Source organism: Artemia franciscana, chromosome 15, assembly GCF_032884065.1.
Source record: "Artemia franciscana chromosome 15, ASM3288406v1, whole genome shotgun sequence".
NCBI lineage: Eukaryota > Metazoa > Arthropoda > Branchiopoda > Anostraca > Artemiidae > Artemia > Artemia franciscana.
In genome coordinates, this window is record NC_088877.1 from 1,060,809 (window position 1) to 1,075,028 (window position 14,220).

General features: G+C 34.3%; 1 protein-coding gene and 1 long non-coding RNA gene across 2 annotated transcripts in view; one reads left to right on the plus strand and one right to left on the minus strand.

Annotated features, from left to right (window-relative positions):
• Positions 1-14,220, minus strand: part of LOC136036684 (uncharacterized) — a 65,861-nt gene that overhangs the window by 13,782 nt on the left and 37,859 nt on the right. The window contains exons 6-7 of the mRNA XM_065718995.1: positions 10,166-10,332; positions 4,560-4,709 (exon numbers count right to left, since the gene is read on the minus strand). Coding sequence (XP_065575067.1) covers positions 4,560-4,709; positions 10,166-10,332 — 317 coding nt within the window. The remainder of the gene's footprint in view (positions 1-4,559; positions 4,710-10,165; positions 10,333-14,220) is intronic.
• The window catches only part of LOC136036686 (uncharacterized), a 35,462-nt gene continuing 21,317 nt past the window's right edge, over positions 76-14,220 (plus strand). Inside the window, exon 1 of the long non-coding RNA XR_010619767.1 lies at positions 76-154. This is a non-coding gene — a long non-coding RNA (uncharacterized LOC136036686). The remainder of the gene's footprint in view (positions 155-14,220) is intronic.

Genomic DNA, 14,220 nt, shown 5'->3' on the forward strand with positions numbered 1-14,220 from the left:
GGACAAAAAGCAATTTCAAATTCATCTAATTAGTTTTGCTTATTTCCTTTCATGGTTCAACATGGCAACCCTGACAAAAATTTGGTAACGCAACGCCCTAAAAGCTTCATAATTTTGAAAAGAAGATAAAATTCAAGAAAATCACGGTTTTCAGGTATGAATAGAGCATCGTAAGATGTGTCCAGTGACAGTTTTCTTTTTTATGTATTCTTGTATTTTAAGCAAAGTTCAAGGTAAAGAAGTATTAACTTTTCCAATTTCTAGAGAAACCTAAGCACACAATCAAACTATTATAGAAACAGATGGCAGTAAAAGCGTCGATTTGAACTAGAAATTAACATCGTTACAAAGCTCTTAATTAGCCAAAATGAAAAAGCATAAGTATCGCAGCACGTATTTTTAGAAGAAGAATTTCTAATTCAAAAATTGAAATTCTTCTATCATACAGTGTATGAATTAAAATTTTTCCCTTAAGTCTCCTTAAATCTACCTCCTTCTAAATCTTGGGCTAATTTTGTCTCACATTAGCAATTTTTAATTTTGCTAATTGGCCATGTTCCAATTCAGACCTGATAATTCTGAAGGTGGTATGTCAAATGATAAGTATTTTAAATCTAAATGAGATCCAAGAGAGTTCGAACTTCAGATTTTATTAGACTATAGTTTAATTACATTCAACTTAAATGTTAAATTACATTCAACATTTCAATATCAAATTTTATGTTGACTTTAATGTAACTCCTATCACTGAGTAGTAATATCAGCAAGTAGTAACTTAAGGATGCTGGGAATTTCACGTCTGGTTTTAGAATTTTCAACAAAGATGGCCTTAGGGTATTCTTCAGGAATATCCCTTTATTTACAGACAAATTAAAAAAAGAAGCCAGAGAACCTTTCAGTTCGTTATGTCAACTCTAACCTCAAACACGTATATCTATATAAATAAACAAAAACATAATAATAACCCCCGTCACAACGTCACGACGGGCTAACAATATACTCTAATAGTAAATCACTTATGACACTAAAGTTCCTCAAGTAATTTTTTTTCAGTTGTTGCAATTTTGGCAAAAATTTCGCCAAACTGATAAAGTAGCAAATGTTGACGTTTAGATATTTTTAGTCGATTCAACCACTGAAGTTCAAAGCGCAAAAGCACTTCAAGCAATGAAATTTATTATAAAAACAGCAGCTAAAGAATCGTTTTGGACCAGAAATAATTCAAGTGAATATGATTATCCTACTCCAATAATTGAATATATTTCAGACCCATTTCGTAAATTCGAAAAACAATATGATAAACAATACACATTTTAAAATACCAACAAAAAATGTCAACATATTTTTTTTATGGCTGTTGACGAACATTTGTTTGTGCAAGGGTGCTTTTTAGGTAATTTAATACCTAAATGTAGGTTTTTCTTTGACAGTCAAGATAATCCACATATACTTTTGATATTAAAAGTCAATATTCCCTATTATTCCTGCATTAGATAAAAGAAATTTAAAGCACAAAATAAAAAAAAAGGTTTAAGAATAAAATATGAAGTAAAGAAATAGATTAGATCTATCGATTGGATACATTTACAAAAATGATCGTAAATATGAATACTAAAATTAAAAAAGGATTTCTAAGTAATTTTTGTAATACCACTACTGGTCGATCCAGTTAAAATTACTCTTGCATATAGTAAATTGAAAAAGATTTTTCTATGACCTTAAACATCTTTTTTCTAAGAGGTTTATTCTTAATACAGATGCTTTTTCCAAAACAATCTAAATATCTAAATGAAGATGATCATAAAAAAGAGTTGAACGACCTACAACGGGTTGGGGAAAAGTTGGGAGATATTAAATGTCGGGATGGATTGGAAATCTCCGCTAAGGGAGATTTAATCTCCTCTTTGGGGGGTGCCTTTGGGGAGTCATAAATGAGGACGGTTCTCTCAACGGACAACAGGCTGGCCAGTTGTGACCCATTTTTTTCTAAAATGTTCTTTCTGCGAAAAAGCTATCTTTTTTCTGTTTTCCTATCTTTTCCATTTGTCGCATCGCTAAGTTTAATTCCTTGAGTTTTGGAGTCATATTTTCGAAATTTGAGGAGCCGGAGTTGGCACCTTAAGATATTTTAGGAAAAGTAATAGCCAATACTGTATCCAGGGTGATGACTCTAGGTTCGAACCCTCCTAGGTCTGAGATATTACGGAAAACCAGGCACTCTTAGATCATTTCTAAGTGTCATAAAGGCCTATAAATGAAACTTTCCATAATAGATCACCCCTCTCCTTCCGCCCTAACAAAACGTAACCCTTCCCCTATTTCAATCAAAATTCTATGAATGGTCCAGGTCACAATCTAACGATATAAAGCTAATTTAAGTGAAATTTAGCTCTACCAGAGATTGTAATACTACTTTTACTACTGCTAGTAACAACTCAATCCAGCACTAAGCCGTCTGTGACCGACACAGCTGCGTACGCTCTTCCTCCAGTTCAATATACTCAAACCTTCATTCTTTACCCCCTGCCGTGGAATTCCGGTCTCTTTGGAATCTTTCCATATGACCTCTTCCACCACATTTTAAGATGACCTGCTTTTCGTTTGGTCCCAGATAGACGGCCAAATAGAAATTTATCAATTCTATTGATGAAGCATGGCAATCTGCCATCCTTCATCAGTGTCCAACTCATATCAACCTTTCTTTCATTAAACCCTTAAAAACGGGATTGATTCATATTTTTTCAATTTCTCTGGAAAATATTTAATAAATATTCCCGTACTTTACAAAGTGCCTAAGCTTCCAGACCACACTTGACCGATGTCATTACCGTAACTTTCAATAGTCTAATCTGTGTTCGCAGAGTTAAAAATTTTTCAACTCCGGAAAATTCCATGGACCTTGGCTATTCCATTTTTTACATGTTCAATGCATCACCCATCTTTACAAGTAATACTACCCAGGTAAGGGAAGCTATCCACTTGATACACTTTCTCCTTACCCAGCATCAGCTGTTCACTTTCATCTATTCCTAGTCCAAGCGATTTAGTCAGCTCAACATTAATTTTCAAAACTATTCTTGAACCTTGAACCCTCAAAACATTCAAAAATTCGTTCATTTTGTTAATATTGTTCATCTAGGACATTCAAATCATCTGCATAATCCAACTTTACAAGTGTGGTAATTCCCCATTTTATTTCATACTCTCCCAAAGTCGTGTTCTTCAGGACACAATACATCGACTAGAACCGTATAAACCGAGGTAGGACATAAACCTGTTTGACTTCTGATTAAACACAAAAGCATCAGCTAATCTCACTTCCTACATTAACAGCAAATATATAGTTCTCACAAATATCACTAATCACTTTTATGCACCTATCTGATACACCGTACAAAGATAGAACCTTCACTAAAGTTCTTCTATCGGCTGAATCAAACGCTTGTTCATAATCTATGAAACTGAGGACTAAAAGGGTTTGTTGGTTAAGAAATTTCCCAACTATTAATCTAAAAATTAGCTCTGGTTGTCATTTCCTCTCAGGTTCCTTAAACCATGCCGTTCTACTATTAAAGCTTTATTTAAAGCATCTCTTAGTCTAATAATTATCAAAATGCTAAGTAATTTGCTTCCTACAGAAATCAAGATTGTACCTCCATAATTACCACACTCACTTTTATCACTTTTCTGATAAAAGAGCTTAATTAAAATTTTCCTAAAATCACTAGGTACTTCCCTTTTTTCAAAAAGCATATTAATAGTTTTCAGTGATTCATCTGTAGCTTCACAATTACCATATTTCAAAAACTCATTTACCACACTAGCAGCGTCTGCGGTCTTATTATTTTTTAATACTTCTAGTACTGTCTCTAATTCTTCTTCGGAAAATAAATCTTTTACCCTTCCAAATGTTTTCGAATATTTTATTCTTTTCTATATCATTTCTACAACATTATCACGTTCTAATACATTCTGAAAATTTTCTACCCATCTTTCTTTAACACTTTCCTTGTTACTAATTGAGGCCCCATCCCATATGCTAGCTTGTGATATGTAGTTTCTTATGTAGCTTGTGATAAATTATTTGAAATAAATATTATATTGTTTTAAATGGAAAAGGAATTAAAAATCTTTTAAAATACGAAAAAGGGACATTTAGAATCGGAAACCTGGTTGTGATAAAATAAAATAAGAGTTGAACAGAATTTAGAGCTGTGGTGAAATATCATTTCCTACAACTTTATCGCGTTCTAATACATTCTCAAAATTTTCTACCCATCATTCTTTAACACTTTCCTCGCTAGTAATTGAGGCCCCATCATGTATGCTAGCTTGTGATATGTAGTTCCTTACATAGCTTGTGATAAATTATTTGAAGTAATTATTATATTATGTTAAATGAAAAGGAATTAAAAATCTTTTAAATCTGAAAAAGGCACTTTTAAAATCGGAAACCTCGTGATGATAAAATGAAATAAGAGTTGAATAGACCATAGAGCCGTGGTCACTTTACAATATGTTGTACTCCATTGAAGTTGTCATTCCCATTTGTACCTTACCTTGTTCCATAGTAATGACTGTAAGAATACTTCTTTTCTTCTTCTTGAGAAACACCTTCAACAAGGTTATCAGCACTTTGCTGTTTAACATCTGCCAATAGTATGTCTGCTGTCATCTTGTTTTTTGCAAAAATATTTCGAATGATTTCCCTGAAAAAACGAAAATTTACAATAAATTATTGTTACGAATTGAAAAAACTTAATTGGTAAGCAAAATAGTCATTTGTAGCGTAGCAGAGGCTATTTCAAAGTGAAACACTCATTACTATTCCGTGCTGATAAGCGCAAAGAATTCAAAATACAAAAGAATCCTTTTATGTGACATGTCTTAAAATTGTCATTCCTGATATTTATATACTGAATTGAATCTAGAGCTTTAAAACCTCAAAAAGAAGCTGTAGTCAAACAGGTACGTTTGCAGAGGGGGGGGGGTTAAAGAATACAAAAAGACGGGAGACGATCTAAAAAATGAATAGTTCTTTAAAACAAAGCTTGTCATTTTGGGAGCAAGTTCACCCTGAACTTCGTCCACCCCTCCTCCCTCCCCTAATAAAAGACTGAAGTTAGACGTTTTTTCATTTATACGCGATAATATTTGTTTTTCTTTTTTTATGAACCAAATTAGTTTTGTTCATACTTTCGAATGAAAACTATAATAATAATAATAATAATAATAATAATAATAATTTATTTTTAACCCACATCGTATACCAGGATGACACTTGTAGAGCATAAAAAAAGAAAACACACTGCCTACATGAGACCTTAAAAAAGTGTAAAGAGCAGAGTAAATAAAGAAAACAAAAAAATTCAAGACACAGAAACACAAGAAAATAAAATTATTTACGAAAAAAGGTGGCTAAGACGGTTGAACGGCCCAAGACTAAAACAATTAAAAAAGAAAAGCAAATTACGACTGAAAAACTGATTAGGCGGTAGTACGAAGAGATACGGATAGAAAGAGTATTTGAAAGCTTTCTGTTTAGCACTTCCAATTTTACTGTAATATTAGGAACAGGAAATTTTTTAATAAGAACCCGGTTGTTTGTCCAAGATGGAAGAAACAACAAAATTTACAAAATTAAATAATGTCCAGATTCTTATTAATTCTCTTTTTTTAGGAAGGGGAAAAATTCCAGTTATACTTAAACTTAAATATCTTGACTTTAAGCTTTTGCTATCGAAATCGTATGTTACAACTTATACTGTTAAGGCATTCAAGTGAACACACAACCAGTAGGCTTACATTGAAACAAATCTTACTAAGTAGTGAGTTAAGATTCGCAGGTCTCTTTTCCGTTAAATGGTCATGAAAAATTATTTAGCGTTCCGACCACAATGATGGAGTACTTAAAATAACTAAGTTAGGTCTCGCCTCTTTTTTTTAGTTTCAAACATTTTGTCCAACAATAAGATCGTTCACATACATGGAAAAACAGGACTAAAAATCTTCAGCTACGCTTTCTTTTGTAAAAATATGGAGTTAACATCAATGTTTAGATAAGAATTGAAGAGGATAGAGAAAATAAGGTGTGAAGGAAAGAGCATACGTTGACCAAATACTCACACTTATATTAATAATTGAATAGTTTCTGAATAATTAGATTCTTTAGCCTTGAGCCTTATAGATTTAGAACAGGCATTTGATTTAGAAAAAGAAGAAATAAAAAGAAGAAGTAAAAAGTGAAGTTGAAACTTAAAAGGGAAATAAAATTATAGCTTCGCAGTTTATGCGACCTATATCTACAAAAACTTCAAATAAATTGGTTTATGGATATTTATATTCGTAGAATTCTGAAAAAAATTGGCACTTTGCTTAACATACAAAACCCACCAAAAAAGTAGTACATTCTTTTGCCAGTAGGAAAGTCCTTAACTAGAAAGCAGAAAAGGTACACTAGTTTCAAAGGCTCTCGATAGTCTTTCACTTGCCATTATATCAGTTATTTTTAGTTTGCAGTTTGTAGTTTGTAAAAAAAAATCATGCAAGGTCAGTTTTCAGTGAAGTGCTAGCATTTCAGAATTCGAAAAATGTAAGAAAATATCCAGGCCATTGTTTTCAATCCCCCTCCCTTCTTGTATCCCGTTATAAGCCATAAGATCCACCTGGTACACCTGTGGGTTAGAGCCTCTTTCTACAACGGTCTAATAAATGTCACTCGTCAAAATAAAATTTTTAACACGCCAAACAGAAATACTATTGATTCTAGGTTAGGGATCGAATTTAAGCAGTGGTTTTAAGACCGACCCAATTAAAAAGAAAAAACCGGTAGAAGGTGGGTTTTTACGCTTTTTCATGGTAATCTATGCTTGTATATAAACAAAAAAATATGTATAAAAATTGGAAGGCCCCGTTCCCACCTCACGAATTTTAGCCGGTTAATAATTCTGGGCAGTCCTGCGTAAAATTTTCAAAACAGCAGGAGCCACACAAGAGGAGTAAAGACTGAAACTCTGAACAGAGTCGAGCGTAGTACGAGTGTGCGCGGCTGCATTAGCCTTATAAGGCTGGGTGGTACGATGAGTTGCAAGTAGTTGTTGTAATAAAACGCTATTAACTTCATTCCAGAAAGCAAAATAAAAAACTCTTAGTGCTTTGGATATACTGTATAAACTACGTTAAAATATAAATTTGTAACCTAACGTTAAAAAAAAAAATTGTCAATTTTAAGACGGAAAACAGGTCAGCCATCTAAACACGTTGTTGTTTGTGTCAAAATACTAAAGTAAAATCAAACATAAACACAAAAATCAACACTTCTCTAGGTTTTACGGCTAATGCATAATATACAAACCTTAATTTATTGATTGGTAAAGTCAATGAACAGTTTGAATGTCAGAGAAAACTATTATTTTTTTTTAATCTAAACTAGTAATTTTGAACTGCTATGGCTTGTAACGTTTTTCTAGTGCTTAAGGTATGTTTCCGCAGTATCCAACAAATTGTGGCAAAAAATGCTCACCAACACTCTTGTTGGCGAATTTGTTTACACCTTGACCTTGAATAGACCTTGAAGAAAATATTCCGTAAATTTTGAGCGGGAAAAACGGAAAATCTGACAGTTGAAAATGAAATAGATAAATTTTTAGATTGAGAGACGAATATGGATATAAATATTGTCCGTATTATCTTAACGTATAATTGTTAAAGCTTTAGGGTAAATAATGTATTTCCCCGATAGCTTCAAAATCAGCACCCTTGTCTCAGAATTTAGGCTTCTGTTCATTTGAACTAATTGCTGTTAAGAACTAGCATCGATTACAAGGACAAAATACCTTTAAATACCACGTACAGCGATAACTAGACATGATTGTTTGAATTGGTTAAGTGGAAACTTATACAAATATGAATATCTTAAAAAAGAAAACAGGAAAAATTGGAATTTGATTCTTAATGAAAAAGACTTCCAAATGCAAATATGCAGTTTTTGTTAATGCCGGGTGCCCAATTAGAAAAAAAGTGGGTGAAAAATCAGCAAAAAATAAACTAAAATCATATGACAGTGACATATGTTAGTTTAGTGACATATATCACTAAACACTGTCACAGTGACATATGACAGTGACATAGTCAGAGGCGCCATTTGGGCCAAATCTTGGGGTGGGCATGAACTTCATCTGCCCCCCCCCCCATTCACTTTGTGTCGTGTAAGAAAAATCCGGGTTTTGGCAGCATATTGATCGAATATTCTAAGTAAAAATGCATTTTCAGCATCCGTGTGTTGCTTGAAAATGTACTGTAACCAAATGTGGAACTCAGCCACACTGACCTCTAAGATTAATTATAACAACGAAGAATACAATCAACGAGGTTAAGTGATTAAACTGAAAGAGGAAATTCAGGCTGGCATTCCTCAGCGAGAAACTTTCTTATTTAAGTAAAAAAAATACGTCGGTGAAAGTAACCTTCATTGTTGTGCTGAAGGTTGTAACCAAAATCTCAGTGTCCCTTCAGCAGAAATCTTCCAGATCAAATATATTTACTAAAAGGAAAAACATAAAAAGAAAAAAATATATAACAACATTCAAGGTAACAAGGGGAACCGCCGAGCTTTCATCTTTGCAAAATCGTCAACAAGCTGGTTGTTGTCCGAATTTTTTACTAAATCCTTCTCTGCAAATATCAAAAGGAGGTGACTGAGACGATCATCTCCTGTTGTAGACTGCAGGTAGTTTTTCACTATTTCTAGGCTAGGAAACAAACGCTCATTGCTCGCTTTTGTCTCAGGAAGTGTGGCAGCAATACGAAGTACTTTAATTACTTCTGAGTAAGCCACTGGTAATGCCTGAAGATGGTCGACAATGTCTAGGATGTTTTCCGGCTTTTTCTCCTCATTGAGCAAGAAACACTTGGTAATACCAGCTTGAGATTCGAGAAGAATGCTGTCGATATTCAGCTCGCCGTAAAGAGAAGAGAAAAGCTTGAGCAGCTCTGTGTCCATAAACTTGGTTGAGATTGGATCTAAGGCTTCGAGCGTATTCAGGACTGGCAAGTTATCTGTGAACCTTTTGTCAAATTCGGCTAGTAGACGGTCAAAAGTTTTGAAGTATTCATGCTTCATTTCATCCGCCAAAGTAGTAGTCCAATTTCCAGATTCGATGAAATTCTTTCCTAGCGTCAAAGTTGTCACAAATTGTTTCCGATGCTTAGTGATCTTTTGAGTTCTTCAAGGTCGTCCTTTCTGACCAACAGAGGAGGGTCTAGTCGCGGGTCCATTCACAGCAGGTACTTCAATTTCGAGTTCTGTTGCTAACTCTTTAGCCTTCTTGAAAAGCGATACAAATGAAGCATCTGAACGCAGGTCGGTGAGTTTGCTTCTTGTGGCCTGAATCAGGGTGCGCGATCGAAAAATAACCAAGTTGACGGCGACGGCATGGAGTTGCTGAGACAGCGATTTCGTCGCTCGCGTAATTGCTTCTATATAGTGCAATTGGAAGATAACAAGGAACGATTCCATCAAGAAATGATAGGCCAGGAACTGACCTATTTTAGTCTATCAACTTAGAGGAATTATTGCAAATATTCAGAATTTATAATATTAATATAATCATCTAGGAAACGAGCATTTGACAGAACTTGAGAATTAGATTATGTATCTAACTTGCTTTCAAAGTTTACAATGGTTAATAGCAAATAGTGTTATTATTATGGCCGGCAAAGGACCCTTTTTGGTAGAAGCTTGGGCCCCCTGGAAAACCTGGGGTGGGCATTTGCCCACCCCTGCCCCACCCAAATGGCGCCTCTGGACATAATTTATGACACCATAAACTAAACAAACCGCTCAAAATGGCGTACTTTTCCCTTGAAGGTTTTTTTTTCTCTGGATATTAATAGATTGTTAATGTTGCAATTCCTAAAGATGAAATCATCATCACATTCAGCTAAAAAGTTTTGCTTACTTGTTTTCACGATTCAACGTGGCAACACTGACGAAAATGTGATATTGCCATAATGAATTCCTAATTTTGAAACACCCTAAAGAAAAATCTTTGAAAAACGTAGTTTTAGGAATAATAAACCTAAGACAAGTCCAGTGGCAAAACAGTTTTTAGTCTTGGCTCTTTGATTTATTTAATTTTGAATGACCAAGGCAGATGTGACTTACTTTGGGTAGACATCAGCCTCTAGACATACATTCTCCCAGAAAGTGTCACATCGCTGTGTCTCGATTGACAACCTCTGCTCAGATTGACTTCCAACATTTTCCTTTGTTCTGATTGGACCATTGTCATACCTTTTATATGGTGGGCTATTAGGCGCCAACTGTGGTCTCTGAAAATAAAGTGATGATTTCATAAAATACATTTCTAGATCATGAAATGATTTACAATAGTATAATCTACCATCTGATTTAATTACCATCTGAATTATTATATTAAATAGTTTATGAGCCACTCAATATATAAAGAGAATATGAGAAAAAAATTGATAACATTACAGTTACAGCTTTTTGTAACAAGGTGATAAAATCAGTAATTTGTTCAAATACCTAGGGTTTTTTCAAAAGCTTCACAGTAAGAGAAAAATTACAGCAAATCTCCAAATGGAAAAATTTAGTACTTTTGTGGTTTTATAATCATAAAGTTACTGGTTTTGTAATCGTAATGGGATTGATGCATTGATCACATCAAATAGCAAGCTTAGCGATTGAAATATTTATTAATAAAACAGGCTATAAATTATGTCAATAGCCGAAAGGGAACATGTCCTGGATGCAATGAAATGAAAAAAGAAATTTTATTTGTTGATTTTGTTAAAAATACAGGAATCAATCAAGGCCGTATCCAGGGGAGTAGGGGTTTTGACCCCCACCCCCGAAATATTTGTTTGACTCGTCAAAACGTAGCAAATTATGCTATGTTGGTTTTGAGTCTGACTCGGTTATTTATTGTAATTTCTGTTCGCTTTGTGTTTCATTTACTTATCAATGCTGATTTGTAGTAGTTTAACGCTTGGTAGATTATTTGATTTTATTTGTGCTCATTTTAGATTTAGTGGAGTTCTTTACTTTTCTTCAAAAAAATTATTTTGAGAAAGAATTTTTTTAATAATTTCTATTCGTTTATATTGGCATAGTCTTTTCAGGAAAAAGAAAATAACAGTTTAAATCTTTTCGGGTTTTCTTTAAGAGTTTATGGTTTGGCCTGCTATTCGTATGCTTGAGAAATTTTTTCAACAATTTTTAACACCATACACCCTTTTAAAAATCTGGACACGAATAGTACTGTTTAATTCTCAGAAAATTTCACCTTCATACCCTTAAGTATAGTTGTAATAGTAGTCACAGCAGTAGTATAACTACTCAGCTAAATACAACCAGCCACTACTGTTATATTGTCGATTTGCTCTTTTGACAACCTGTATATTCACACACTTCTTGAAGTTTTCATCTTAATGCTCTTAACCTTACAAGCAGTTCCGATAGAACTAGTGGTTGAAGCAATAGTAACAGTAGTTGTTCCCGCACAGGGCTGTATCTAGTTTTCTTTGTGGGGGAGGGTCACAGAAAAAAAACCCTCAAAAAATAAAAAAATTGTTTATATCCACTTTTATTACGCTTTTACGAGTCAGACAAACATTTTTCTTGGAGGGGGTTCAAACCCCCTAACCTCCCCTCCCCCTTGGATACGGCCTTATGTGCACATATTAACTTTTTTTCAATTAATCCCCCCTTTAAGTATTCTCTGAGAGCTGGTATTTGTCTCCAAAAATTTTCAACAATTTTTAAGAACCCACACACTCTTTTAAAAATCTGGACACAAATACCAGTATTTAACTTAATTTTATACCTCCTCTAGTTAACCTGAAAAATAAAACTTAATACTATTCGCAAGAAAATATATTTGTGATCTTTGACAGCTTGAATACACTTACACTCTTTCGATTTAGTTAAATTTTTAAGAGAAGAAGTAGTAATAAAAGCAGCCCCGAAAGTTTGAATATGATACCCTTAGTCGTTTTTGGGTTGCTGAGATGCCTAATTGGCAATCAGCATACACACAGTGCTTTTTGGTTTAATCTTAAGGCAACATTTAGTTTTTAAACATAGTGGGTAATTTGCATAACTGCAGGGGGTTGACCTACGCAATAGCCCTAGAGATACAGTTACAATACCGTTCAGCTATGCTGAACAAAATGGCTTTCTTAAATGTTGATTAGAAGTGTTTTGAAAAGTATGAGTTAAAGAGAAGCACTGACTGCTTTCAAATCACTTTTACTCTTAAAAAGGGTACTAGAACTTTGAATTTCCAGTCAAATTAGCTCCTTTAAAATATCAATGATATTACTGGCTATGATAGAGCCTGTGATACTGCTTAGATGCCTTTTTAATACCTGCATGCGTATAGTTTTTTTGTTTAATGGAAACTCCCTCTAAACATTACAACTTAATACCCTTAGTATCATTAGTCACAGTAACCATAGACGTAGTATCGAAAGTATATACATAGTGTCTTCTGGCTAGTTCAAAATCTGTCACAGCTTACCCTGAAAGGTCTAACTTAATAATGTAAGCCGTTTATTTTCATATTGCTTTGTCACCCTATTGACAATCTACATGAGCATATTTCGTTTTGATTTAGTTGTGCATCCGCCTACATATACCTTGAAAGCTTCACCTTAATACCCTTAGCTTGTGTAGTAGCAATAGCTGTAGTAGCAGTAAGGGCATTAGTAGCAGTATGCACACATCACCTCTTTTTCAACATCCCCTTCAACACACGATGAAATGTTTAACTTAATACCATCAACCGGTCCTGAAGCATTGCTGATAGGTCCTATTGGCAACCTATGTGGGCATAGTGTGTTTCGATTTATTTCAACGCAGTTACAATATTGCAAAACGTTTTGCCTTAATATCCTTAGGTTAATTAGCAGTAGTAGGAGCATCGGTAGTTGTAATAGTAGCACTAGAAGTAGAGTTAATAGCAGTAGTCTTAGCCTTAGTAGCAGTAGTAGCAGTAGCAGCAATAAAATCAGCAGCAGTAGAAGTAGTTTTAGGAGTAAAAGCAGCAGTACTATGATGGAAATATTGTCTTTTTGTTAGTTCAACATCCCTCACAAAAATCGTTGTAAGTTTTAATGTCACACACAAGACTGTTCCTGCTGATATTTCTGATATGTCCTTTTGACAACCTGCATACTGATGGCAGGTTGTCATCTGTGTAACATAATTCTTCAGAAATATTCTCTGAAAATTCCACCTTCATACCCGTAGCTATAGTTGTAATAGTAGTCACAGCAGTTGAATGAATATTCAACTTAATACAACTTAATACAACTTAATTCAACTTAATACAATTTGCCATTGCTATGACATTATTGATTTACTCTTTTGATAGCCTGTATATTCATGTACTTCTTGAAATTGTCATCTTAAAGCCCTTGACCTTACAAGTAGTTGCGATAGAACTAGTAGTTGGAGCAATAGTAATAGCAGTAGTAGAACTAGTAAATATTGCAACATTCCCTGAAAGACTTGTCTTAATGCCCTTCGTATTTTGGAAAAGTAGAAGTAAAACATGCATATCATTTCTCAACAGCATATACTATATATAAACAATGAATTAATTGCATAACTTGCAGCCTTTGCCCTGAGGCATCAGAGGGGGGAGGGGTTTGACATCCCCAAACGCATAATTACTGAACCTTCCAACAATGCTGAAAAAAATTGTTGTCTCAAAACTTTATTTGGATGCTTGTTTTGGGAAATGATTGGTGTGGGGGGGGGGTCTCTCAAATCACTTTGACTTTTAAAAAGGGCACTATAACTTCCAATTTAAAATCAAATGAGACCCATCTGAATTTAATACCACTACCCAGTCCATAAAAGCCTTATATCTCCACAGGGCATAACTTAAAGCCCTTGCCCCAGGGCTGTGGGGGGTTGTGTCAACCGTGGAAGAATTGTTATATGTTCTTTGGATTATTAAAAAAGTATAATCGCACAATTTCAATCAAATGCGTTTGATGAAAAGAGGGATAGTTGGAGGGGGAGGGGTGGTCAGTTGACCTCCATCACTTTTAACTCTTAAAAGGGAACTAGAACTTCTAATTTCACCTAAATTAGCCACCTCTAAAGTTTATGCAACCATCCCTTCCATAAGAACAGTAAATGCTCTAGGGGCACAGCTTAAAACCCTCGCCCTCGGGCTCTTTTGG